The following is a 24,994-nucleotide window of genomic DNA, read 5'->3' on the forward strand; positions in this document are numbered from 1 at the left end:
TGTCTCCTGGGTCCAGGTGTCAATATTGCATACTTGAACACCGGCATTGGAGGACACAAAGCTCCCAGTTTGGCAGACCGACAGCGGGAGTACCTTTTAGACATGATCCCTCCCCGGTCTATAGCGCAGTCCATCAGCGGGCAGAAATAACGCCTGTCCTCTTGTGCTGCCCCAGCCTCGAACCCTTTGCCCCCTCTCTCCCATGGTCCCCAACTTCCGTCGCATGCAGTGCCTGTACTGGTGCCTACCATACACGGAAAACAAAACAGAGAAACAGAAGACAAACGTAGAAATCAACAGGAGAACATGCACCTGCCCCGCCACCCCCTTCTCTCACTGCTGCGATCCTGCTGCTCTGGTCTTCTCTCCGGTTTCCATTCACAGTGAGGTGCTCTTTACCTCTATTAGAGGTCAGAGTGAGGTCCTGGGGAGACACCTAAGCCCCTGACGTGTGTTTCTAAAGTTTTTATGCTATAATTATTGTCATTTTTAATGATGTTGTGTGTCCTCCCTTTGTTCAGTGGACAGTTAAGCCTTTTTATTTTCCCTCAATATTTTTATTTTTTTCTTTTGCCCTTTTTTTTTTTTTAAACACAGATGACATTCAGATAAACGACAGGAGCATTGCTGGGCAGGGTGTCCTCGAGGGGACATGACTGGGAGTGTTGGGGGCAGAAGTTTTTAATGCACTTAACCTGGGGTCGGGGGAGGTAGCATCAAACAAAGAGGACGTCAGCCCTGGGTGTCTCTGGTCTGGAAGGTCTGGGAGGCTGTGTTTTGTACAGAAGTTGGGCTCTAAGAATGAGGGAAAGAGCCTGGAGGGAGAAGCTTTAAAATGTAAACACCATGGAACTGACCCACAGGGAACGGGGAGAGGGACAGGTTGACAAGGTTAGTGTTCAGCCAGGGTGGGACAGAGGCTGGTCTTGGCCTCCTGGATGCTCTGCTGGTCCCAGTGAAGATGGAAGTCTGTTCCAGGTCAACTAGCCCAAAATTATTTCATCTTATTTTCTTTGTAAAATTCTGCCCCCCACCCCCCCCCGCCTTCAATACTAACCTCTGGGAAGCACAGCCCCATCTGTCTCTCTGTCTGTAATGCAGAGGCATGGCTATTCCCAGCCTGAGTTAGCCGGTGTCCTAGAGGTTGGGCCAGGCATGCTGAGTGAGACAGGAGGAAAGACAGATTGTCCTTCCACCCTGAGTGCACGGAGGAGAGGCAAGGAGGCCTGCACTGCGAGTACCGCACCAGCTGCTCAGAGCCAGACATCTCTCATCAAAACCAGCTCTGGACCCCTCTGTGCAGAGTAGTAGTTGTCTTCCCCTCCCCCCCAAACTATTAATTTTCCTCTTCTGTTGTTTTCATCTTTTTCTTAAGCGCTACTAATGTAGAGAATGAACTGAATTGTGCAATGTTGCTGTTCTGGGGATGGGAGGTTAACATCCCACCTGCCCACACCCGAAGGCGGTGGGGGGCAAGGACCAGGCTGGTTTGGAGGTTAGGGAAGCCCCTTCAAGGCAGGGGTTTCGCTCACCTGCATCTGCAGCTCTAGCAGGTGCCAGAGTGCCAAGAAGGGTTGCTCAGAGCCGAGAGATGTGAAGAGGAGTTTGGCATTTTGCCCTTGAAAGCCACCTGGAAAAGTTCCCCCACTTTTATTTTTTAAAATTAAATAATTTTTTTAAAGTAAGAAGGCACTTTTAAAATTAACACACACACACACACACACAAACTGCACATCTTCCCCGTAAAGTCTGGGGATAGGGGGAGGTGGTGGAGGAGCTGGGATCAGGCTCAGTCCCCTTCCCCATACCCCAGAGCCACTGCGGGTTACTCTACTGGCCCTACGGGCCTTCCTAGGTTTTTTTTCTTTCCTCCCTTCCCCCAAACTCATTGAGCACTTAATAAAGGAGCAGAGATACAGCCTGTGTCTGGGCTCCCCAGTGGTGAAGTGATCTGAAGCTAGATGCTAGTAACAGATAGTGATGGGGCTGTTTGGAGTATTTTTCAGGGGGAATGTGGTACCCCTGACTGTAAGTGGTGGGAGAGGGAGGGGGGTTATGAAACTGGGTCTGGGATTATTTTAAAATTATATATATATATAAAGATATATTCTTACATCTTTTCTTTGCCCTCTGTGCTTTGAAAGCACTGGATAAATCGTTTGGTTTTGCTTTTCTCTCTTCCACGAAATTGGAAGCTTTTTTTTTTTCCTTCCTCTACAAGTCATCTTGCCTTGTGGCATGTCTGTCAGCCTCTTTCGCCCCGCCCACCATGATGAAGTGCCATTTCTGTTATGTCTCCCCTCCCCCAGCTTTGGAGGTACCAGGTGCCCAAATCTGTCACTTGAGATTAAGCGTAAGGAACAGAGAATGTGCAATACCGTCTGGTTGGGGGCGATCCCTGCCCTGAGCCGAGCCTCCTCCTTGGGAGCTAGGCCACCTTTGAATGGGGTTTGGAAGTAGGCTGTGTAGACAGAGGAGTGATGGGGAAGGAATGCCCAGCCGAGTGCCTGCCAGGGTGCTGGGGCGATGGAGGAGGAGGACAGAGGAGGACGGGCGGAGTGGGAGCCTCCCTCTTCGTTCCCTTGGGCTCAGTTGCGTAGAGGCTGCTTGTTGACTAGTGTAGCACCATGACCCTTTGCTCAATCGCTGAGGTTTGATTTCTTACCCTTCCTCCCCATTTTTCATATCCTTTCCTGGGATTAGTGATGGGGGTGAGTTTTCCTTAATCATGGTAAAGTATTAGCCTTCCACCTCCTCCCTGCTCCCCACCCCCGTCCGTCTGTCTTCCTTAATTCTCTAGTTTTTCATCACCAATCACCTTGTGTCCCTCCAGTCCCTGAGGATGGCTGGGCCCATAGACACTAACCCTCATGCCTAAAGATAGGAGGAACCTCGCTCTGTTCAGTTAGCCTCTCCCCTAGTGCTCTGAAGCTCGGGGACACGAAGGCCGAGGACACTGCTGGTTCTGCCCGGCTTCCTCCATATCCAGAGGCTCTGCAGGTGGTGGTTCGTGGACAGTGGCTTACTCCTGAGACACCTGAATTGGGTAGATGAGCAGGAAAGCTTTGGGAAAGCTGAGAAGCTGAGGGACAGAGGTCATTTGTCTTTTTTTTTTTTTTTTTTTTTCCATTTCCTATTTTTGTCATTTGACCACAGCATCTGGACTTTCTCCATCCCCGGAATAAGTATTTTTCCACATTTTTGGATGTATGTATGGTAGACCATTTTTTTTAAGACACAAAGATAAATGTTTTCCTGCTTTGGTTACCTTTCCTTTCCCCTTTAAAAGGACTTAGCTATAGAGCCGCTTTGTAAAGATGCTTCTTGGTATTTTACTTTGTCCCTTTCCCAAGCACTCCCCCTTAACCCTCCTCTCCACACCCCACCCCACCTGGCCCTAGGCTCCCCTGCCCTCCAACAAGACTTTCATTAGCTTATGATACTTGCTGCCGAGATGTTATAACAAGGACTCATTCGTGTATATAAGCTATTTCTTGATCCATTTAAAAGGAATTGTACATTGTGTAGAAAAAAAAAAAACTGAAAAAGAGAAAAAAAAGCCCTCGCCATGGATATTGTGAAACTGTGTTATGTCATTTTGTAATGTGCCCGTTTGTGTATGATCCGTGCAAAAGGGTTTCTGGGGAAGGGGTGGGGGTAGGGAGGCAGGGCTCTGGAGGGTGGGGCGGGGGAGTGGGCCGGGCCCAGCACACAGACTGGCAGCTGCTCCAACCCCATCCCTCCTTAGAGATGCCACCTCCCCCACCACCCACCCCTGATTTGTGCCTTGCCTCCCCGCCCTGGAGTCGTCCTCCGGGTCACCAGCACTGCCTTGGCAGAGCCCACTCCCTACCCTAACCTGCCCCCCTCCCAGCCCCCCAGCATTAGGTGGATACTGTGGGGAAGTGCTGGGGGTCGGGAGGTAGCCGAGGAATGGGGCAGTCCCCGGGGGCATTGAAACCAAGTATTATTATGAATTGTAACTGTATTTGCACTGTTTTTTTTCCTCTGATTGCATCAGCATATATACAATATACCTATATAACAAAATTCAGTGTCAAGCTTTCTTATGCAAGGGATTTACCCCACCCCACCCCATAAAAAAGAACCTAGTTCCATGGGTCTTTCCGAGTAGATTATCAAGGGATGATAGAAAAGATTTTAACAAGTCATCCTAAGAAAGCCTCACCTGCAGAGCCGCATGCGTCTGCACACAGTTTTAGGCTTTGTAAATTGGGGTGAGGTGGGCCAGCATGAAAGCTAGGGCTCCTGGTCTGGGCTGTAGAGAATGGAGCGCCAGGGCACACGGGTGGGGTGACAGCACCGTCCGGAGACCCTGGGGGGGCTGGTCCTAGGCTTTCCCACTACCTTGCTATGTGACCTTTGGTAGAGTTCATTTCCCAGGTCTCGGTTTTCTTATTTGTGAAGTGACAGGGGAGATCATCTGGCCACCAAGAGTGAGACTCTACCTATGCTTCCTTCCTCACCTGCAAAACGACAAGGTGCGGAACTGAGGTGTCGAGGTGGCAGTGTGTGCAACTGCACCCTGCACAGCGGCCAGGCCCCTGCCACAACTTTGGTTTCAGGAAAGGCAGCAAGAGTGATGTCTAGACATCAGTAGACCTGTGACCCCGTTGCCCTCAGGCCCTTGGCCCCATCACAAGCAGCCACAGATAGGGCCCTCAGGGTGCAGGTCTAGTCACCTGCACCCCTGGTGAACTGCAGGATGCAGAACTTGCCCATCTTGGCGACCGCGTAGCAGAGTTCAGATGCACCCCATTTCTGGTCTCCTTCAGAACTCATGGGAGCCCCTACAGGCGGCACCCCACAGCCCGGGCTGAGGCTCCCACACTCCAGGCTCCTGGCCCCGGGAAGCCCGGGGTGGATCCTGGGGAGGATCCAGGAAGGTGACTGAGGCCTGGTGAAGGTGGGGCAGAGTGGGGCGGGGCGGGGAGCAGGGCTGGGGCGGGATGGGCCTCTCTGAATGGGGGTGGGGGGGCAAGACCCTTTTGCACAGGCTCTAAGTTTCCTTTTTTTTAACTCATTCTGATTTTCTGCATTGTGTTTGGAAATTAAAATGAAAAAACTAAGACCAACAGAAACTGGTTTTCAAAAAGGCAAATACACTCCCATCTGTTTCAGATGCTGCTGAGCATTTCAGCAGTAACAGATTCAAATAATAAGCTAATTTTTGGAGAAAGGATTAAAAGAAAAAAACTTTGTAATATTTATCACTTGCAAGCTATGTTTAATAAAGAAAGGAATGGTTTCTAAACTTTCCTGTGGCTCATGCTTTGGTCATGGCTGGCGTGGGGACGGTGGTTTGGTGGGGGAGTTCAGGGGTGGTGGGGAGGAGCTGTGCCTGTGCTCCCTACAGTCATGGGATAGCTTTGGGGACCCCCTTTCCTTCCACTGCAATAGTGACGGGACGCCCTCACTGTTCCTCCTCCACATGGAGCCGGTGTTCTGAAAGCCGCTGACCCCATGACGGAAAGGAGGCCGAGTCCCCAGCTGTCCCTTGCCATCACACTGCACTACTCTGGTCTCTCCTAGTTGCTGAAACCTCTGCGAGCACTGGCAACGTGCTATCCTCAGGTGGCCGCCCTAGAATGGCCCCTGCTGCACCGCCCCACGGCATTTCCTCCATCCACACACCAACCATCCCCAGGTTTCTATCAACGCAGAACATTAACCAGATCCTAATTTTTTTTTTAAGATTTTATTTATTTAGGGACGCCTGGGTCGCTCAGTGGTTGAGCGTCTGCCTTTGGCTCCAGGCGTGATCCTCTTAAATTAATGTGGGATCAAGTCCCACATCGGGCTCCCCGCATGGGGCCTGCTTCTCCCTCGCCTGTGTGTCTGCCTCTGTGTGTGTGTGTGTGTGTGTGTGTGTGTGTCATGAATAAATGAATAAAATCTTTTTTTTTTTAAGATTTTGTTTATTCATGAGAGACACAGAGAGAGAGGCAGAGACATAGAGCAAGTAGCAGACTCCCCACAAGGAGCCCATGCAGGACAGGACGGTCCCTGGATTCCTGGATCACGCCCTGAGGCGAAGGCAAACACTCAACTGCTGAGCCACCCAGGCATCCCTATTTTTTCAATTTGTTTTTTGTTTCCAGCAAAGCACTTCAGTCAGTCCCACCGAGAGGACAGGATATTGAAGTTTGGGGCTGTTTTTTTCTTTTCTTAGCATTTTTTAAATTTAAATTCAGTTAATTAACATACAGTGAATCATTAGTTTCAGAGGTAGACACCCAGTGCTCAGGACATGCATGCCCTCCTTCAGGCCCTTCACCTAGTGACCCCCCCTCTGTCCCCCTCCAGCGACCCTCATTTTGTTTCCAAGTTAAGTCTCTTATGGTTTGTCTCCCTGATTTATTTCCCCCCCTTTCTCTATGATCCTATTTTGTTTCTTAAATTCCACGTGAGTGAGATCATACTCAACACCCAAAAAATAAATAATCTAGTGAAGAAATGAGCAGAAGACGTGAACAGACATTTTTCCGAAGACACACAAACGGCCAACGGACTCGTGAAAAAATGCTCAACATCACTCATTATCAGGGATATGCAGATCAAAACCACCGTGAGATACCACCTCACACCTGTCAGAATGCCTAGAGTTAACAAGTCAGGAAAGGACAGATGCTGGCAGGGATGAGGAAGAAGTTTGGGGCTGTTCTTAACCCCTCAAACCCCTGCCACCTGCCACATGTCTCGGCGAGGCTCTCTGTCCCTTCGCAGCGGCAGGGCCAGCTTTGCTGGGATCTTGTCATTGGTACCAGTGTCATTTGCAGTAGCACAGGGGAGGCAGAGTTTGAGGTCTTCCTCTAAACCCTGGCTCTTCCTTCCTCCGGGTCCTCCATCCTCAGGCACAATGCAGAACCGCCCTAGGTGCTGCCAGAGAGCCGAGGGGAGGAGGATGCCCTCTTTGGACACCTACACTCACGGGTCACACAGGTTGGGGGTGCTCCACAGCCTCCATGCTCTCTACCCAGGATTCATGGCCACCAAAACCCCAGCTCTAGCTACTGTCTTCCAAAGCTAGAAATCACATGGGGAGGAGTGCTCCCTCTGCAAAGGGGCCAGTGCTTTGGATCTGGGAGGAGGAACATGGCTATTTGGTTGCTTGCTCAGGTAGCAGCTGCCATCAGCTCAGATGTTCAGGACTTTCATGGTGTTGGGACAAAGGGGCAAGGAGCTCTGTTCGTCCACCTGCCCCCTCACGAGAAGTACAAGCTGCCTGTCCTTGGGTCAGACCCCAGCTTGGGGACCAGGAGATGGGTGTCAGACCAGGGGTTCTGGTCATGAGGTAGAGGTGATGATGGCAGAGCCCTTTGGCCTGCTTCCTGCTTGGGGGAGACCCCGAAAGCTCTCCATCTCTGGATAGGCTCATATTTGGATCAAGAGGCTATCCTCCTGGATGGGGTTATGAGGCAGGTGTGGTGGGGTTGGTTTAATTGGAGGCTGTTTAGGGGTGTTGGGGAGGAGAGAGGAAAAGAGAAACCACACCCTCTGCTCCCCCTCTGTGGTCAGGCATGCACTTCCCAGGAGAGGAGCTGAGGGACGGCTGGTTCTCCTGACTGTAGGGTGACAGGGACAGGTGACATAGGTTCTCTGGTGACACTAGGGAGGGAACCACGCCAGGCCTCAAGCACAGCACACTCCCTTCCCACGAACTCCCCGCACCTGCACCCGCACCCGGAGCCCAGCCACAATGGTCCCCAGCTCAGCAGGAGGCAGGTGGTCAGAGGCAGTGCCCAGCACTCTGGACCCCTGTCTGCTGCCTAGGTGGGAAGCACCAGCACTGGGACCTGCCCGGGGCCTCTGTCCAGCTTAGCACACTCCCCATGGGCCGGAGCACAGTCACCCGACCTCTGCTTGGGGGTGGAGGGCAGTGCTCTCTGGGAGCCCCGGCTTCTCCTCTCTGCTCTGCCCCCAGGCCACAGTATGCCCATGGTCTCTAGGCAGCTTTGCACCTGCACCAGCCTGACCCTTCCCTGGGTCCCCAGCCCAGGAGGAGGCGGAGGAGGTGAACACTGAGGGCCGAAAGGCCCATGCAGACACCTACCACAGCCCCAGGCAGCCAGGGGCTCCCATCCCAACAGGGGAGCCCCCAGCCTGGGGCTCTGTGACAGGGTGCCGGTGCAATCAGTCATCAGTCCATGGACCAGGTGGCAACAAAGCCCAGCCACCACCCCGCACCCTGCCTCCCCCAACTGACGACTGATGATCCTGGGTCCTATGGGAGGGGTCTGCTCTGCCCCCCCCCCCGCCCACCTGCCACCCTCCCAGTGGACCCACTCTCCAGAGGTGGCCACGGCCACCTCATGCTGGGAGACAAAGTGAGAACGGCTGTGTCCGTGCCCGGTGGCTGGGTCCACAGGGAGCAGCACAGGGTTAAGGCAGCAGGCCTTTCCGGGCGGGAAAGCTCGGTTCCCTGGGAAGAGTGCTGAGAAGGGCGCTGGAGGCATAAGAAGGGTTGGGGCCTCCCGCAGATCTGTGCGGAGGAAGGAGCTGACTCTGGGAGGAGGGAGCAGGGGTCCCTTAAGATGAGCAGCTGGCAGGGATCCCTGGGTGGCGCAGCGGTTTGGCGCCTGCCTTTGGCCCAGGGCGCAATCCTGGAGACCCGGGATCGAATCCCCCGTCGGGCTCCCGGTGCATGGAGCCTGCTTCTCCCTCTGCCTGTGTCTCTGCCTATCTCTCTCTCTCTCTCTCTCTCTCTCTGTGTGACTATCATAAATAAATTAAAAAAAAAAGAAAAAAAGATGAGCAGCTGGCAGCTTGTGGTGGAAGAGTTTGAAGCAGCGGATGGGCCAGGCGGGGTGGCAGTTGCCCGGGAGGCGGGGCGGCGGGGCGCAAGTGGCTCCGAGCGCTCTGGTGGAGCCACCCGGGGTGGTGGGACTGCAGAGCAGACGGTGTGAGCTAGCTGGCAGCTCCACTGCCTGGGGTCTGCGCTGTGCAGGCCCACCGTGGAGGCATCTGCGGATGCAGAGTCCAGCAGGTACCGAGTCAGACCACAGGTGGACAGCAGGCCACGGTGCTCCAGTTGGAAGACAGGCTCAAAGCTGCCTCTGTCCCCGGCCTCCTGGAGCTCCAGGCCAGCCATCTCTGAGGAGTAAAGCAATCGGGCAGCTTAGCACCCTCTTCCTCAACATGGACAGCCGCCAGCCCACGAAGGGGGCACGAAGCCCCTCCTGGTGCCTGGCTGGGCAGAGAAGGGGCCGCAGAAGTTGGAGCTAGCGTGAGAAAGGGCACCAGGGCATGAGGAGACACCAGAGAGCAAGGGGCCCAGAGGCCCAGCAAGGGCCCAGACAGGTCTGGGGAGCGGCCACTAGGCACAGAGGCGGCTGAGGATTCCTGTTCACTTCCTACAGGCAGGTGACGTCTCAGCACAGGCAGGTGACAGAGGTGGAGAGGGCCATCACTAGAAGCCCCCTTGAGGAGGGGCCTGCTCTGGCTCCCCCTCCCAGCCAGGTGGCCTGGTTGGAGCCCACCCTGTTCTCCACCACACGTTGTTAGGTGGTCTGGTCCTCCTGCGAGAGTGTCAGTGTGCTAGGGAAAGATGCAGCTGCTGGGGGCTCCTTCCTGCCAAGCCCCCTTCCCCAGTTAGGTGGTCCTAAGAGTGCCCCTGTCTTGATTAGAGACCACAGACGTGTCCAGGCATTCCCCACAGTGCAGCTAGTGTCCTGGGGGCACACCTGCTGGGGGTCTGTGAGGACCTTAGAGACAGGTAGCATGTGCGGCACACGGCACACAGCCTGGGGTAGCACTGGGGGGCCGGGTGGAGCACAGGATCCTGGGGCCCTGTTGCCGTGGGCCAGCCAAGTGTTGTCCCCAGGACTCAGCACCTGCCCACTCTTCAGCCAGACCAGGGGGCTCAGGGACATCCCTGGGCCACAGCTGGATGTGGAGCCTTGAAAAAGGACAAACGGGTGGGGGGCAGTGAAGGCGTCATATCCCCTCCTGCCCCACCCTCCCTCTCCCCTTCCAGGTTCCCACGGCGAGGGAGCCCAAGGGCCCTCCCCACCTGGCCTCAGGGCTCACCCTGCACCAGTAGGACACCCTGTGCCATGTGCCAGACATGGGTGCCCGGCCCATTGGCAGCACAGACACAGACAACCAGGCGCTGGACACACACGTCAGAAATCATGAGGTCCCCAGTGCCCAGGACTTGGATGCCATCCCCACCGACAGAGCAGCCGTCTGCGGGGGAGGCTAGGAGTCAGGACTGGTTAGAGGGCCCAGGGCTGGAGTCTCTGGTTGGTGGGGTGCAGCAGCTGTGTACCCAGGTGGCTCTGGGAGATGGGTGGCCGTGGTGGCCATGGGTGGCTCTGTGCTCCAGCACTGCCATCTGATGCACCCAGGGCATCAGGTTCTGAGGCTTCTGCCACAGGGACCCCTGCTATGAAGTGGAAACAGTAAATTGAGGGAGGGAGAACCTCCCTTGTCTGTGCCTAGTCCTCAAGTGACCAGGCCTCAGAGCAGCACTAGGCCATCGCTGCCTCATTCCCGGTTCACAGATGAAGGAGATGTCTTGCCTAAGGGCAGCCCAGGAAGCACCACCAGGTGGGGAGGGGCAGGACTGGCAAAGTATGTCCCCCCAGACCAGCCCCACAGGCTCCCCCAGCCCAGACTGGCCGGGGACCCTCCATCGGAGAGCAAGCCCCTGTGTCCCAGCCTCTCAGGATGGATGGAAACGTGTTTTGAGGGATCCCTGGATGGCTCCGCGGTTTAGGGCCTACCTTCAGCCCGGGGTGTGATCCTGGAGTCCCCGGATCAAGTACCACGTCAGGCTCCCCACAGGGAGCCTGCTTCTCCCTTTGCCTTTGTCTCTGCCTCTCTCTCTCTCTCTCTCTCTCTCTCTGTGTCTCTCATAAATACATACATACATACATACATACATACATACATATATACATACATAAATAAAATTTTTTAAAAAAAGGAAACGTGTTTTGAAATTCACTGCTGTTTGGGTTTAGACCAAGTCTTCATTTGTCCTGTGGTCCTCTCAGGTGATTCAGATCATCAGTGGGGCTGCGTGGTCAGGCCTGCCCACTTCGGGGAAGTGCACCTGTGTTTTTTTTGTTTTTGTTTTTGTTTTTGTTTTAAGATTTATTTATTTATTTATGATAGACAGAGAGAGAGAGAGAGAGAGAGAGAGAGAGAGAGAGGCAGAGACACAGGAGGAGGGAGAAGCAGGCTCCATGCCAGGAGCCCGACGTGGGCTCGATCCTGGGACTCCAGGATCGTGCCCTGTGCCAAAGGCAGGTGCCAAACCGCTGAGCCACCCAGGGATCCCCTGCACCTGTGTTTTCCCTTACCTGATCACCTCATTTCTATTTTCACTTTGTATTTTGTGCCACTTTGTAACATATCATAAACCCTTTCATAAATGTCCTTTATTAAGAACGCCCACATCCAAACTTTTGTCTCTAAAGTGAAAGTTTCTCAAGGATAATATAAAGCCTTACACATCATTAAATGTTCCATGAGACCTAGAAGTTTTCCCTTTCTTCTTCCTTCCTTTCCTTCCCTCCTCCCTCCCCTTCTTCCGTCCCTCCCCTCCCTTTCTCTCCTCTCCTCCTCCCTCCCTCCTTCTTCCCCTCCTTCCTTCCTTCCTTCCTTCCTTCCTTCCTTCCTTCCTTCCTTCCTTCCTTCCTTCCTTCCTTCCTTCCTTCCTTCCTTTTCTTCATCCATCTATCCCATAGCCATATATCAAGGACCTGCTTCCTTCAAATTGCCCCTCGTGATCTCTCGTCCAGGAACGTCCTGGCCTGGGCCTAGGAGGCTGTGCTCCTCCTGGTTGGACTGTTCCCTGGAACAGAGTGGAGCACTGGAGACACCACGGCTGCCCCCAGCGGAGCCGTTGCACCTGCCAGGACTTGTGCTGTGAGCCCCGGCCACGTGGAATCCTCCACAGACTGCGGGGCAGGTGCTCTTATTTCTCTGAGCTTACAGACCCGAGAAGAGCAAGCATCAGAGAGGGTAAAGTTGACATGTCCAGTGCTGGAGGGACGAGCTGAAAAGGCGCTGAGACTGGCTGGCGGAACCGAGGCGGCTGGCCACACACCTTCCGGCCGCTCAGCGCGCTGGAGTTCGGGCAGTCCTCGTCCCGGGTGTCCCTCCAGAGTAAGGCCTGGGGAGTGTGTCAGCAGCAGCTGGTGGCTGGGGGACTTGGTCGCCAGTCCTTGGGGAAGAGTCCACGTGGACCCCAGCTCTTTCCCTGCCATTTCCCACCTCCTCCTCCTCCTCCTCCCCCCACTCCCAGCCTCTGCCAGTGGCACACATCCCACCTGCCCTCCTGCCCTCCTGCCCCAGATGCTTGATGGTGGGAAATGGGAGGCAGGGGCAGAACATGCCCAGGCTTCCTGCTGCTTCAGTTTCCAAACAGTTCGGGATCAGATCAACAACTCCCCCTGCGCCTCTCAATCTTCCATTTAAAAATCCTCCATCCCGGGCAAGCCCAAGCGGCTCGGCAGCGTCGCGTGGGGGCCGCGGAGGCACTGGGCTGCGGCGGGGGGGCCCCCTAGTGGGCGAGACTGCAGGCCCTGGCCACAGAGCCCCGGGATGACCCGCCAGGCGCCAGCCCCCTGGGGGCTCCTCAGCCCTCTTACCCGTTCCCCGCATTTGGGGTCAGGCTGAGTGTCTCGCCCCAGTTAACGGCTACTTTCATCTTCACCCCCAAAGAACGCGCGCCAGTGTGAGGGGCACAGGCTGACTCTCACCCCCTGCTCCCAACCCATCAAGGGCTCTCACAGTCCTCAGGATCCAGTCCAAACTCCTTGTCACGATGGGCCTGGCGCCCGTCATGTGCTCGTTACCCTGATCTGTGCACTCGGGCTGCGGCCACATGGAGCTGCCCCTGCGAGCTGAGCTGTCCTCAGAAGCTCGTGCAGGGACTGCCACCCTGCCCACCTTCCTGACCTCCACGTTCCTCTGCTCCCCCTCAACCTGAAGCCCCCAGCTGTCCCTGGCCCATAACCGCAGGCCGAGTTAGAGCCCTGCCCTGGTGCCCACAGCACGTCCCTCTCTGTGCGCTTGAGTCCAGCAATGGACCAAAGCTCCCATGCCCAGCACAGCACCCGGAGTAGCCGCTGGAAACAGATGCCACTGTGGCAGCCACAGCGTGTCCCGCTCCAACAGCACGGCCTCCACTCAGCCCCGCCTACACCCCGCACCTCCTGGTCCTTGGGGTCCACTGGGCATCTTGGCTGCCGCAGATATTAGCCATGTTGCGTGCCCTGCAGAAGTAGGTGCCCATGTCAGCCGAGCTCACGCGGTTGATGTGTAGGATGTCACCGGGCCCCGCCTGCCACCTGCCACACGCTCCTGGCTGGTGCTCACCGCTGTTGGGCGGTGGGGAAACTGAGGGCCCTGGCGCCTGCCGCTACCCCATCCATCCCTGGGGGCAGCGACACCTCCCCACTCCACCTCCACGGACTCTTGGTGATGGTGGGACAGACCCAGGACAGAGCTCTGCCCCAGCTCCCACCACTGCCACCTCTTTCTGACCTCGTCACCATACCACTGCCCTGGAGTCTCCTGTCTTCAGGAGCCGTGAGCACCTTGCCCTCCTCCATAGAAAACATTTAAAATTCAAGGCGCCTGGGTGCCTCAGCAGGCTGAGCGTCCCACTCTTGGTTTCGACTCAGGTAGTGATCTAACCAGGGCATGGGGCTCTACACTCAGCGGGGCTCGGCTGGAGGTTCTCTCTCTCTCTTTCTGCTCCTCCCACTGGAGCACACACATAGGCACACTCTCTTTCTTTCTCTCTAAAACAAATAAATAGATCTTTTTTTTTTAATAGATCTTTTTTTAAAAAAAGATTTTATTTATTTATTCACGAGAGACACACACAGAGGCAGCAACACAGGCAGAAGGAGAAGCAGGCTCCCATGGGGAGCCCAATGCAGGACTTGATGATCCCAGGACCCCAGGATCACGACCTGAGCCAAAGGCAGATGCTCAACCACCGAGCCACCCAGGCGTCCCTGTATTTTTCTTCTGGTTTTAAAGAAACTTAGAATAAACCACTTTTGTGGGCCCCTGGATGCCCCCGTGCCTGCCTGTCCCTCCACCCCCAGGAGCAGCCCAGTCACTTACCTGCCAGCTGTACCCGGGCTCACCAGCCTTGCATAGCGGTTCTGGGCCACAGGATGGTATCTGGGGACTGGGAAGGGGGCTCTGACGTGGGGCAGGGCAGCTAGAGGCAGGGAAACCCTGGGCATCACGGCAGCTCTGCTGTCTTTGGCCAGGACCAGCCTGTCCTGCTGCCAGGAAATAGACGTGGGCAGCTCAGTCTCCGCCTGGCGGGGCAGCAGCCGTGGATGCTCCCACTCAGCCACCTCATCCCTGGCCGCCAGCTCCAAGCCTGCAGCATGGCCTGAGGGGACAGCGGGAGAGGGTGGATGCGGTGGCCTCCCAGATGGGGTGAGGCGGGAGGATGCAGGACTTCGGGCAGCAAGGAAGGGGAGGGGGCTTGGCAGCCCGAGAGGCACGACCAGGCCGGCCACGGTCCGGCTGGCAGTGGAGGCCGGGCCTGGCCGCCCAGGACGGATGGCCTCTTTCAGCTGGCCCTGGCAACAGAGGGGGTGGGGCAGGCCCGGTACTGAGGGGGGCAGGGCGGGGTTGCCTCCCCCATCCCTGCTGTCTCACCTGCCACCTGCCTGTCTCCCTGCAGGGTCAGCTTCCCAGGACTCCGGGCTCTCCCCCTCCACCTGCCAGGACCCCGGCCCCCAAACAGGGAAAGGACACACTTACACTCGCACGTTCATAGACATACTCAGACTGAACTCCCGACCTCACAGACCACTCCATGTTCTCAACAGGCTCCGTCCCAGACACCTACTCCCATCCGTGGCATAAACACGGGTAACAGACAGATTCCCTGCAGATTCCAAGTCACAAACACAGGGGCACCCAGCAACAGACACCAATGTCGGGAGCTCAGAACTACACGAGCAGAGCTGTGCACGCACACACATAGACCCCCTTGTCATGCACACGCTCCAACAGAACTCAGCCCACAAGGCTGGGCAGACTGGGGGCAGTGGACAGGCTGCCCAGGGGTCCTTTCAGTGGCCAGAGCTCAGCCAGCCTGCATACCATCAGGAGCCTCTGTGGGGAAGCCTCTGGGTCCCTGCCTCTCCAGACCCTCTGCCTGCCAGCCCCTCCCAGCCACTCACCAGCAGGACCCCAGTGCCCGCTGCCCCCACAGCCCCAATGACTGAAGCCAGGGTCCTCCCCACATAGAGCTCCTTCTTGCACACACCTGACCTCCCAGCGTGCCATCCCCACCCCCCTCCAGGGTTTCTGCATCTCTACGTTCCCTCTGCACCCCACCCCCGTCTCTCCCAGTGCCCCCCTCTCCCTTCTCGGTCATGTTGCAGGCCTCGGCCCCTCACCTGCAGCACAAACACTTCCAGGCCCATAGCCTTGCTGGCTACTCCCTAAGTAGCCCCCATCTTCTGTCTTCAGCTCCTGGGGGCCCCTGTGCTGTGGGCATCACCTACTCCACGCTGGGGGCGCACAGACTTTAGAAGCATGGAATCTGTTTGGCCACCTCTGCAGGTCTGGGGTGGAGGCTGGAGACTGCTGCCCCCGGAAGGTCCTCTGTGGAGCTGTGTCTCCTCCCCATTCCCCTCCACACCATCTTCCTCTCTGGAGCCAGGACCCCCGATGAATATAGGTGAGGTCCGGTTTGTTTTAAAGATTTTACTTATTATTTATTTATTCATGAGAGAGAGAGAGAGAGAGAGGCAGAGGGAGAAGCAGGTGCCACACAGGGAGCCCCACACCGGACTTGATCCCGGGACCCCAGGATCATGCCCTGGGCCAAAGGCGGCGCTAAACCGCTGAGCCACCTGGGCCGCCCGCAAAGTGGTGGTTTTATTAAAGCCCTGGGATGGGACCCGCGGGCAGGAAGAGCTGCTGCCCCGGGGATGTGAGGGGTGGCTGCTTATATACCCGGGAGTTGGAGGGGTTTGGCGATAGCGTACTCTGAGGAATCTTGGGAGCAAGGTTTCCAGGACCTTGAGGGGGCTAGCTGTGGTTGGGGAAAGGTTATTACCGTCTGATAAACTCTGAGTCATGAGACCCTTCAGATGGATATGGGTGGGCCATGTGCTTGGCGAGATGACTGCCAACATGTATCTTGGGGGGTAGAGATAAAGGAAATTGCTGAAGGAATTTTTATATGTTAAGGTAGACTTCCAGCCTCCTGGGGGTCGGGCTAAGATTGCCTTTGCCCTCAGCAAAGTATGAACATCGAGGCAGTGGAGTCCGTAGAGGAATGTCCCTTTGCCTGTTTCAAGGACTTGTCAATATGCTGTCCCAGGCTTGTGCCTTGTCCTCAGCTAGCCCTGTGTTCCACCCACCACCCTGACACCCAGACAACCGGGGCAGGAAAAGGAGAGGGACAAGTTAGGTGAGTCAAGCCCCCCCTCCCAGCCTCCAGAACCCTCTCAGCCCATCAGACACCTCCTTCTCCCTCGCCGACTCCCTTGCTGAATGGGACTGGAGCTCCAGGGAGCTGGGGGATCTGCCCCTTGGAGCTGTCTCTAGGGACCCAGTGTCCAAACAGCGGTGGCTTGGGGCCCAATTTGGGGGTCCAGGGAAGAGTGCTGTCCCAGATGCTAAGCCAGGGCCGACATGGAGATCTCATCCCTTTAGTGCAGTCACTGCTGCCCTCTCTGGTCACCATGTCAGTGTCCAAAGCTGTTGTGTCCATTCTTGTGGGGACAATGGATTGAGGCCCTAAGGAGCCAGAAGGCCACCAGCCTCAGCCTTCACTATCCCATTCTAAAGGGAAGAAAGAGGCCCAGACCCCCTCTCCTTGCCCATGTGGTCATTTAAAATATGCAAACAATAGGGCTACTCTTGTGCCAAGAGAGCTTACAACTCTGAAAGGGGCAGTTCTGAGACTTACTATTTCTGTAGGCCCTCCCCACTAAACGTAGTCTCCCCTGCAGAAGCAGAGCTTCTAGAAAGATCACGGAGGTGGGGGGTGGGGGTGGAGGAGTCTCTGTGAGAGAGGTCAAGGAGAAAACATAGGGGTGGGGCAGGACCCACCCCAGAAGCTCAGCCAGTCTGGTCCTGAGTTTCTCCCCTCAGCCTTGGTCCGCGGTGGGCCCTGCCCTGCTCAGCCTGGCCCCCACCCCACACAACCGGCCACACACTTCCCCACCTGGCTCGGCCTCCTGTGGGCTCTCCTCTTCTGGATGGGCCTCCCAGGCCCGGGGACCCTGGAAAGGGACTGTCTGGCTGCAAGAGAGCCTCCACTCCCCTGCCCGGCCTCTCTGTATTGCAGCCTCCTGGGATCTGCCCCTTTCCTGGAACAGCCTCTCAGGCAGACTCAGAGAGACGGGGTCCAAATCCCTTAGCAACTATGTGTCCCTCGATAAAACAGGGACAGGTGTGTGACAGGCACAGCTTCTGCTCTGGCTGGCCCCCTGGAGCCTGAGCTTGCCGAAAAGATGAGAAGATGCCCCCGGTCTGCAGGACTTGCCTTGTCACCTCCACCTTCATCCTCCAGCACGTCCCATAGAACAGAGAAGGACCAGGCCAGAAGACCGAGGTCCAAGTCACTCAGCAGCCATCATGCCCTGGGCTGGTGTCCCTCACCTCTGAGATGGCCCGCCTAAGGCCTGGGAAGAGGACGCCCATCCTTCAGAGTATGAGGTCCACGTGAGGACTATGCAACCACCTCTTCGTCTCCTCTTTCTGCTTCTCCTACCTATCTGTCTGTCTATCTGTCTGTCTGTCTACCTATCTAGCCATCTATCATCAGGTAGGTAAACTCTACCCTGAGTGTGGGGCTCGAACTCATTCCCCTGAGATCAAGAGTCACTACTGTGGGGACAAAGCCAGCCAGGCACCCTCCCCTTCCTAAGAATTGTTTGGCTGACATAAAATTACGTAGCATGAAGGCCACCCGTGTAAGCCAGACAGGTCAACAGTGTCATTGTATCTACAGAGTTGCATGACTATCACCATCCTCTTTTTTTTTTTTTTAAACTTTTTTCTCGAATCTTTTTTTTTTTTTTTTTTTTATTTATTTATGATAGTCACAGAGAGAGAGAGAGAGAGAGAGAGAGAGGCAGAGACACAGGCAGAGGGAGAAGCAGGCTCCATGCACCGGGAGCCCAACGTGGGACTCGATCCCGGGTCTCTAGGATCGCGCCCTGGGCCAAAGGCAGGCGCTAAACCACTGCGCCACCCAGGGATCCCCTCACCATCCTCTTTTTACAATATTTTCGGCATCCCCAAAAGAAATAGCACTAACATTCACGCCCCATCTGCACCCCTTGGCCCAGGCGACCACCAATCCACTTCCCATTCCTGCCTGTCCTGGGCTTCTCCCACACACAGACCCAGACTGAGTACAGTCTTTGGTGTCTGGCTTTTCTCACTGAGCACAATGTTTTCACGGTTCATCTACATAAGACTGAGCATCAGCATGTCATTCCTCTTTATGGCTGAGTACTAGGCCATTGTGGGGGCACCCTGCAGCCTATCACTCACTGGGTGGGTAGTTTCCACTTTTTGGCTCTTATGAGTAATGGTGCTGTGAACTTTAGTGTGTAAATTTTTTAAAAGAAGTTATTTTATTTATTTATTCATAAAGACAGAGACAGAGACAGAGACAGAGACAGAGAGGCAGAGACACAGATAGAGGGAGAAGCAGGCTCCCTGTGGGGAGCTTGATGCGGGATTTGATCCCAGGACCCCGGGATCATGCCCTAAGCTGATGACAGATGCTGAACCGCTGAGCCACCCAGGTGTCCCAGTGTGTGAATTTTTGCATGAAGATATGCTTTATGTGCTCTTAGGTATAGACCTAGGGCTGGAATTTCTGGGTCATAAAGTAACTCTGCCTTTGGAGGAACTGCCAAACCATTTCCCAAAGTGGCTGTAGCATTTTACATTCCAAGGACTTCTTTTTATACTCCTTAAGATAGGGGTTAACTTGGGACGCCTGGGTGGCTCAGTGGTGGAGCGTCTGCCTTCTGCTGAGGCTATGATGCTGGGGTCCCAGGATGGAGTCTGACATAGGGCTCCCTGCATGGAGCCTGCTTCTCCCTCTGCCTATGTCTCTGCCTCTCTCTGTGTGTCCCTAAAGAATAAATAAAATCTTAAAAAAGATAGGAATTAACTTTTTAAAAAAGATTTTATTTATTTGAGGGACAGAGAGAGTGTTCCCCGGGGAGAGGGAGAGGGAGAGGCAGAGGGAGAAGCAGACTCTGTGCTGAGCAGGGAGCCCCAGGCAGGACTTGATCCCAGGACCTGGGATCCTGACCTGGGCCAAAGGCTGACGCTTCACCGACTGGACCATTCAGGGGCCCCAAGAGTTAACTTTGTACTGGTCCCAGGCCCCTTTGAGAATTTGAGGAAACCTTCCTTCAAGCTCTCCCAGGAGATGTGCTCAGTTAGTTCCCAGGCATGTCTGTGTTTGCCCCAGGTCAGGAGGTCACAGGGATCGAGCCCCAACAGCCTTGACCTTCAGCAGATGCTGGCAGGATTGACTTGCCAGAGCTGTCCTCTTACTCCCTTCCCAATGAGTGATCATCCTCCTGGGCCCTGTGTCCTCCTTCCTCAGGGCTCTCCTCTCGGCTGGGACTCCATCTCTCCCCACACCTCATCTCCTACACTCCTTTCTCTGCGTCCCCATCTGTGGCAGGAACAGTAAGGGAGCCTGAGGAGATCCCCCGTCCTAATCCCTGGAATTTACAAATATGTTAGTGACATGGCAAAGGGAGTCCTTTATTTTATTTTGTTGTGGACAAAATAAAAGTGACTGATCATCTGGCATTAAAATAAGGAGATTATCACAGTATCCTGGTCATTCAGGTGGGCACCGTGTCACTGCAAGGTCCTTAAAAGTGGAAGCGGCCATCAGAAGTGAGAGGGAGAAAGGTCCACGTGGTGTGCTATGAGGAGGACCTAGCTCAAAGCGGCTGACTCAGAAGGGTGACCTGTAGGAGCTGGGAAGGGAAGGATTAGCTTGTCCCCGGGAACCGGGAGCCCAGCCCTGCGGACGCCGAGGTGCTAGCCCAGCGGCACCTGTGTCTGGCATCCCGCCTACGGAGCTGCGCAGACAGACAGACCAGGCCGCTGCGCGTGCAGTCCTGCGTTACAGCAGCAGATGGAAGACGTGACGGGATTGCTGTCTACTCTGTTCGGACATCGTCACACAGTGATGTTTCATTTCACATCTGCTGTGCTGTTGCATCTCCTCCACCGCGGAATGAGCCCTGAGCTCGGGGACTTTGTGTGTTGCTGCTATGAACCCAAAGCCTGCAGCACAGGACGTGGATAAGGGGGAGCCAGAGCCGGAAGCAGAGCCGCGGGCCCTGAAAACCCAAGCCCAGCACACCCGTCCATCCGTCCATCCGTCCGCAGCGGGCTCTATATCTCGCCCCAGTGCAGGCCGGAGCGAATGGCTGCCTCCCTGCGCTCCCGTGCGCCGCCCCTGCTGCCCCCGCTGCAGCCCCAGGCCCTGCGCAGATGCTTGTCTGTCCAGTCTCTTGTGCTGGGCTCTGCACACCCTCAGGGTAATATCCCAACTCTGGGAACTTCCTCCCAAGGGTCCCAGGCTCCCCATGGGCTCCCACCTTCCTGGGCCTCACCAGTCCTGGGGGCTTCAAGGGGTCTCTTCCCTCTCTAGATGCTTTTTTTTTTTTTTTTTAAGATTTTATTCATTTATTCATGAGCGACACAGAGAGAGAGAGAAGCAGAGGCACAGGCAGAGGGAGAAGCAGACTCCATGCAGGGAACCCGATGTGAGACTCGATCCCAAGACTCCAGGATCACACCCTGGGCAGAAGGCAGGTGCTAAACTGCTGAGCCACTCAGGGATCCCCTACGTCTCTCTTTTTAAAAAATAATTATTTTTAAGTAATCTCTACACCCAAAATGGGGCTTGAACCCATAACCCTAAGATCAAGAGTCACATGCTCTCCTGACAGAGCCAGCCAGGCACCCCCTGGCTTAAGTTATTAATTCTCCTAAGGATCTAACTGAAAGTGCACACTACCCCCCCAAGCTGGAGATGGTTATGTTTCCAGTAGAATTCCCATATTCTGGTGATTTGATTTATTTGGTGTCATTGAATATATTCGTCTATAAATGAAATTTTTAAAAAAGATTTTATTTATTGATGAGAGACACAGAGAAAGAGGCAGAGACACAGGCGAGGGAGAAGCAGGCTGTGGGATGTGGGACTCAATCCCGGAACACGGGGATCATGCCCTAAGAAGGCCGACTCTCAACCACGGAGCCACCCAGGTGCCTGGGCTCCACTTTTAGAGAAGAAAACTGTACAGGTGGTGCTGTGTGTGACATATTGCATCTCTTAGGAGGTATGCAGTGTTTGGTGGTCCTACTTTTAGTGATTCTAAGATTGAGTAGGAGCTTCAGATGGTGACAACCTGATCCCCCCACTGTAAATTCGCCAGCAATCTTCCATCTCATAGTTTTATTCATTGATGATAATTGCCTGACTCAGTTTCGTTGGGGGTTGCAAAGTGATTTTCCAATGTTATCATTCCTTTCTCATTTATAAACTGGAACTTCTTTGTAAAAAAGAACTTTCCCTCATCAAGTAGGACGATTTGGTAACCCTGAGATACAATTCACACAGGAAATAGAATTCACACAGGGACAAATGTCTAGTTCTTTCTTTTAGTTGCCAATTTTCAGAGTAAGGGGCTAGTGCTTTATCTAATCTTTCTCTCCTTTTATCCTTGCCATTTACTATCACTCTGATCCAACACATTTTGTATATTCAAGGTTTTCAAATGCATTCTTTCAACTTTGTGACATTCAGATTGCCCTATTTTAGGAGCTCTGTGTGCTATTACCCAATTCTTTGATATCTTTGCTTTCTGGCAAAAGATGCCCCAACGCCCATTCTGAGTATTTCCTGCCCCTCTCAGGAAATCAGTCTTTCCTACAAGGAGCTGGGCACCAGCAGACCTCATAGCTGTCAGATTGTCCACAGCTTCTAGGCCTTCTCAGTAACATTGCAAGATTTTTACTTCACTTATTTTATTCTATACTTATATCATTTTTTCTCTTGCTCTGGAAACAGTGACTCCTAGTATGTGTATTATTATATAATATGCCATAAAATAGTTCTAAATATTAATACCCGATATTACTATTAACGAGTATGCTACCACATGAAATGGTATCTTTGTTTTGTTTTGTTTTTTTGTTTGTTTTAAGAATTTATTCATTCATTCATGAGAGGCACAGAGAGAGAGAGGCAGAGACACAGGCAGAGGGAGAAGCAGGCTGTATGCAGAGAGCCCGACGTGGGACCCAACCCTGGGTCTCCAGGATCAAGCCCTGGAAGGCTAAACCGCTGAACCCGAAATGGTATCTTTGTATCTTTATTTGTCCTTAGGGAAAAATTAATTCTTGCAATATTATCTCTGTACAAAAAATAGATAAACTGCACTTCATCAAAATTTAAAGACTTTGGGCAGCCCGGGTGGCTTAAAAAAAAATCCCTTTTTTAAAAGATTGATTGATTGATTGATTTATGATAGACATATATATATAGAGAGAGGCAGAGACACAGGCAGAGGCAGATCGCGCCCTGGGCCAAAGGCAGGCACTAAACCACTGAGCCACCCAGGGATCCCCAATAAATAAAATCTTTATTTATTAATTTTTTTAAAGTCCATGCTTTTTTTTTTAAGTGTTTTTTGTTTTCTTTTATTTATTTATGACAGTCACACAGAGAGAGAGGCAGAGACATAGGCAGAGGGAGAAGCAGGCTCCATGCACCAATAGCCTGACGTGGGACTCAATCCCGGGTCTCCGGGATCACGCCCTGGGCCAAAGGCAGGCGCTAAACCACTGCACCACCCAGGGATCCCAAATAAAATCTTTAAAAAAAAGTAGAAGCAGTCGAAATTCTATCAACTGATGAATAGATACACAAATTGTAGTATATACATTCAGTAGAACATATATATTTTTTAAACCACGAGTTTTTTTTTCCCTTTCCAAGTTTTTATTTAAATCCTAGGTAGTTAACATAGAGTGCAATATTAGCTTCAGTTGTAGATTTTGTTTTAGAATTTTTTTCTCAAGTTTATTGATTTATTTAGTAATCTCTACACCCAACATGGAGCTCAAACTCACGACCCTGAGACCAAAGTCACACGCTCTACTCACTGAGCCCAGCCAGACACCTCTCAGGTATAGAATTTAGTGATTCATCACTTGCACACAACACCCAGTGCTCATCACAAGTGTGCTCCTTAACACCCATCACCTACTTTACATCCAATAGAATACTCATTTGCCATAAACAGGAATGAAATACTGATATGACAGTGGGGATGAGCCACAGACACATGATGCTCTCAGTCACCAGACAGAAAAGGTCACATGCTGTAGGATTCCGTTTACACACAATATCTAGAAAAGATAAATCCAGAGAGACAGAGTATAGGTTGGTGGTTGCTGGGGTTTGGGTGAGGATGTGTGCAAATAGAAACTGCTGCAAAGGGCAGCCCCGGTGGCGCAGTGGCTTAGCGCCACCTGCAGCCCGGGGTGTGATCCTGGGGACCCAGGGTAGAGTCCCACGTTGGGCTCCCTGCATGGAGCCTGCTTCTCCCTCTGCCTGTGTCTCTGCCTCTCTCTCTCTCTCTGTCTCTATGAATAAGTAAATAAAATCTTTAAAAAAAAAAAAAAAGAAACTGCTGCAAAGATGGGAGCTTGCACTCTGGAACGATGGGAGCTTTCTGAAAGTAGGAGTAGTGGTTGCACAACACTGTGAATGTACTAAATGCCACTGAACTGCTCACTTCAAAGTGGTTCATTTTATGTGAATTTTACCTCAATAAATTGTTAAAATAAAAAAGTAATTTAGAATCAGTACATTCCAACATGAACCTTAAAAACTTTATGCTAAGTGAAAGAAGCCAGATAAAAAAGGCCACGTGTTCTGACTATATTAATATGAAATGTCTAGCATAGGCAAGTCCACAGACACAGGAAGTAGATCAGTGATTGCCAGGGACTGCAGTGAGGGGGGAAGAGAGGAGAGATCCTACTGGGTAGGGATTTCTCTTGGGGGTGATGAAAATGTTCTAGATTAAATGATGGCTCCGGCTGCCCGAATTTATGAACATAGTAAAAAAACGTGCACCTTACTTTCAAAAGGTGCATTTTATGACATATGAATTACAACGTAATTTAAAAAGTTTTTTGGGGGATCCCTGGGTGGCTCAGTGGTTGAGCATTTGCCTTTGGCCCAGGGCATGATCCTGGAGACCCGGGTTGAGTCTCGCATCCCGCTCCCTGCATGGAGCCTGCTTCTCTTTCTGCCTGTATCTCTGTTTCTCTCTCTGTGTCTCTCATGGATAAATTAATAAAATCTTTAAAAATAAATAAATAAAATAAGTTTTTTTTCTCATAAACTCTTAACTATAAAGAACAACTGGTGGTCACCAGAGGTGGGGGGAAACAGGTGATGGGGAGGAAGGAGGATCCCATGCTGATGCATGCGCCTGTGGGGTCACTACACACCCGAACCCAGAACATTCACTGTATGCTAACAGGAATGGAAGCCAAAAGGTCTCAAAAACTGCAGTAGCGGGCAGCCCCAGTAGCTCAGCGGTTTAGCGCCGCCTGCAGCCCAGGGCCGGATCCTGGAGACCCGGGTCGAGTCCCGCGTCGGGCTCCCTGCATGGAGCCTGCTTCTCCCTCTGCCTGTGTCTCTGCCTCTCTCTCTCTCTGGGTCTCTCACGAGTAAGTAAAATCTTTAAAAAAAAAAAAAGCACCAAAAAACCCCCAAACAAAAACTGCAGTAATCAAGTTGCAAAACACCCAAAAAGCTTAAAGAAAGACTTTGTTATTTGCGCGCGCGCGAGAACGATGGAGGCGGAGGGGGTCCAGGAGCCCAGGTGGGGACATCAGGACCTGAGCCAAAACCGAGTCAGAGGTTCAACCCACCGAGCCACCCAGC

At 53.4% G+C, this 24,994-nt stretch overlaps 1 protein-coding gene across 3 annotated transcripts in view; it reads left to right on the forward strand.

Annotated features, from left to right (window-relative positions):
• The window catches only part of GATAD2B (GATA zinc finger domain containing 2B), a 96,542-nt gene extending 91,267 nt beyond the window's left edge, over positions 1 to 5,275 (forward strand). For all 3 annotated transcript variants that reach the window (XM_025428892.3, XM_025428893.3, XM_025428894.3), the window contains exon 11: positions 17 to 5,275. In XM_025428892.3, the coding sequence (XP_025284677.2) occupies positions 17 to 150 (134 nt within the window). In that variant the 3' untranslated portion in view covers positions 151 to 5,275. The remainder of the gene's footprint in view (positions 1 to 16) is intronic.
• The last annotated feature ends 19,719 nt before the right edge of the window (positions 5,276 to 24,994 follow it).

Source organism: Canis lupus, chromosome 7 (assembly GCF_003254725.2).
Source record: "Canis lupus dingo isolate Sandy chromosome 7, ASM325472v2, whole genome shotgun sequence".
Classification (NCBI taxonomy): domain Eukaryota; kingdom Metazoa; phylum Chordata; class Mammalia; order Carnivora; family Canidae; genus Canis; species Canis lupus.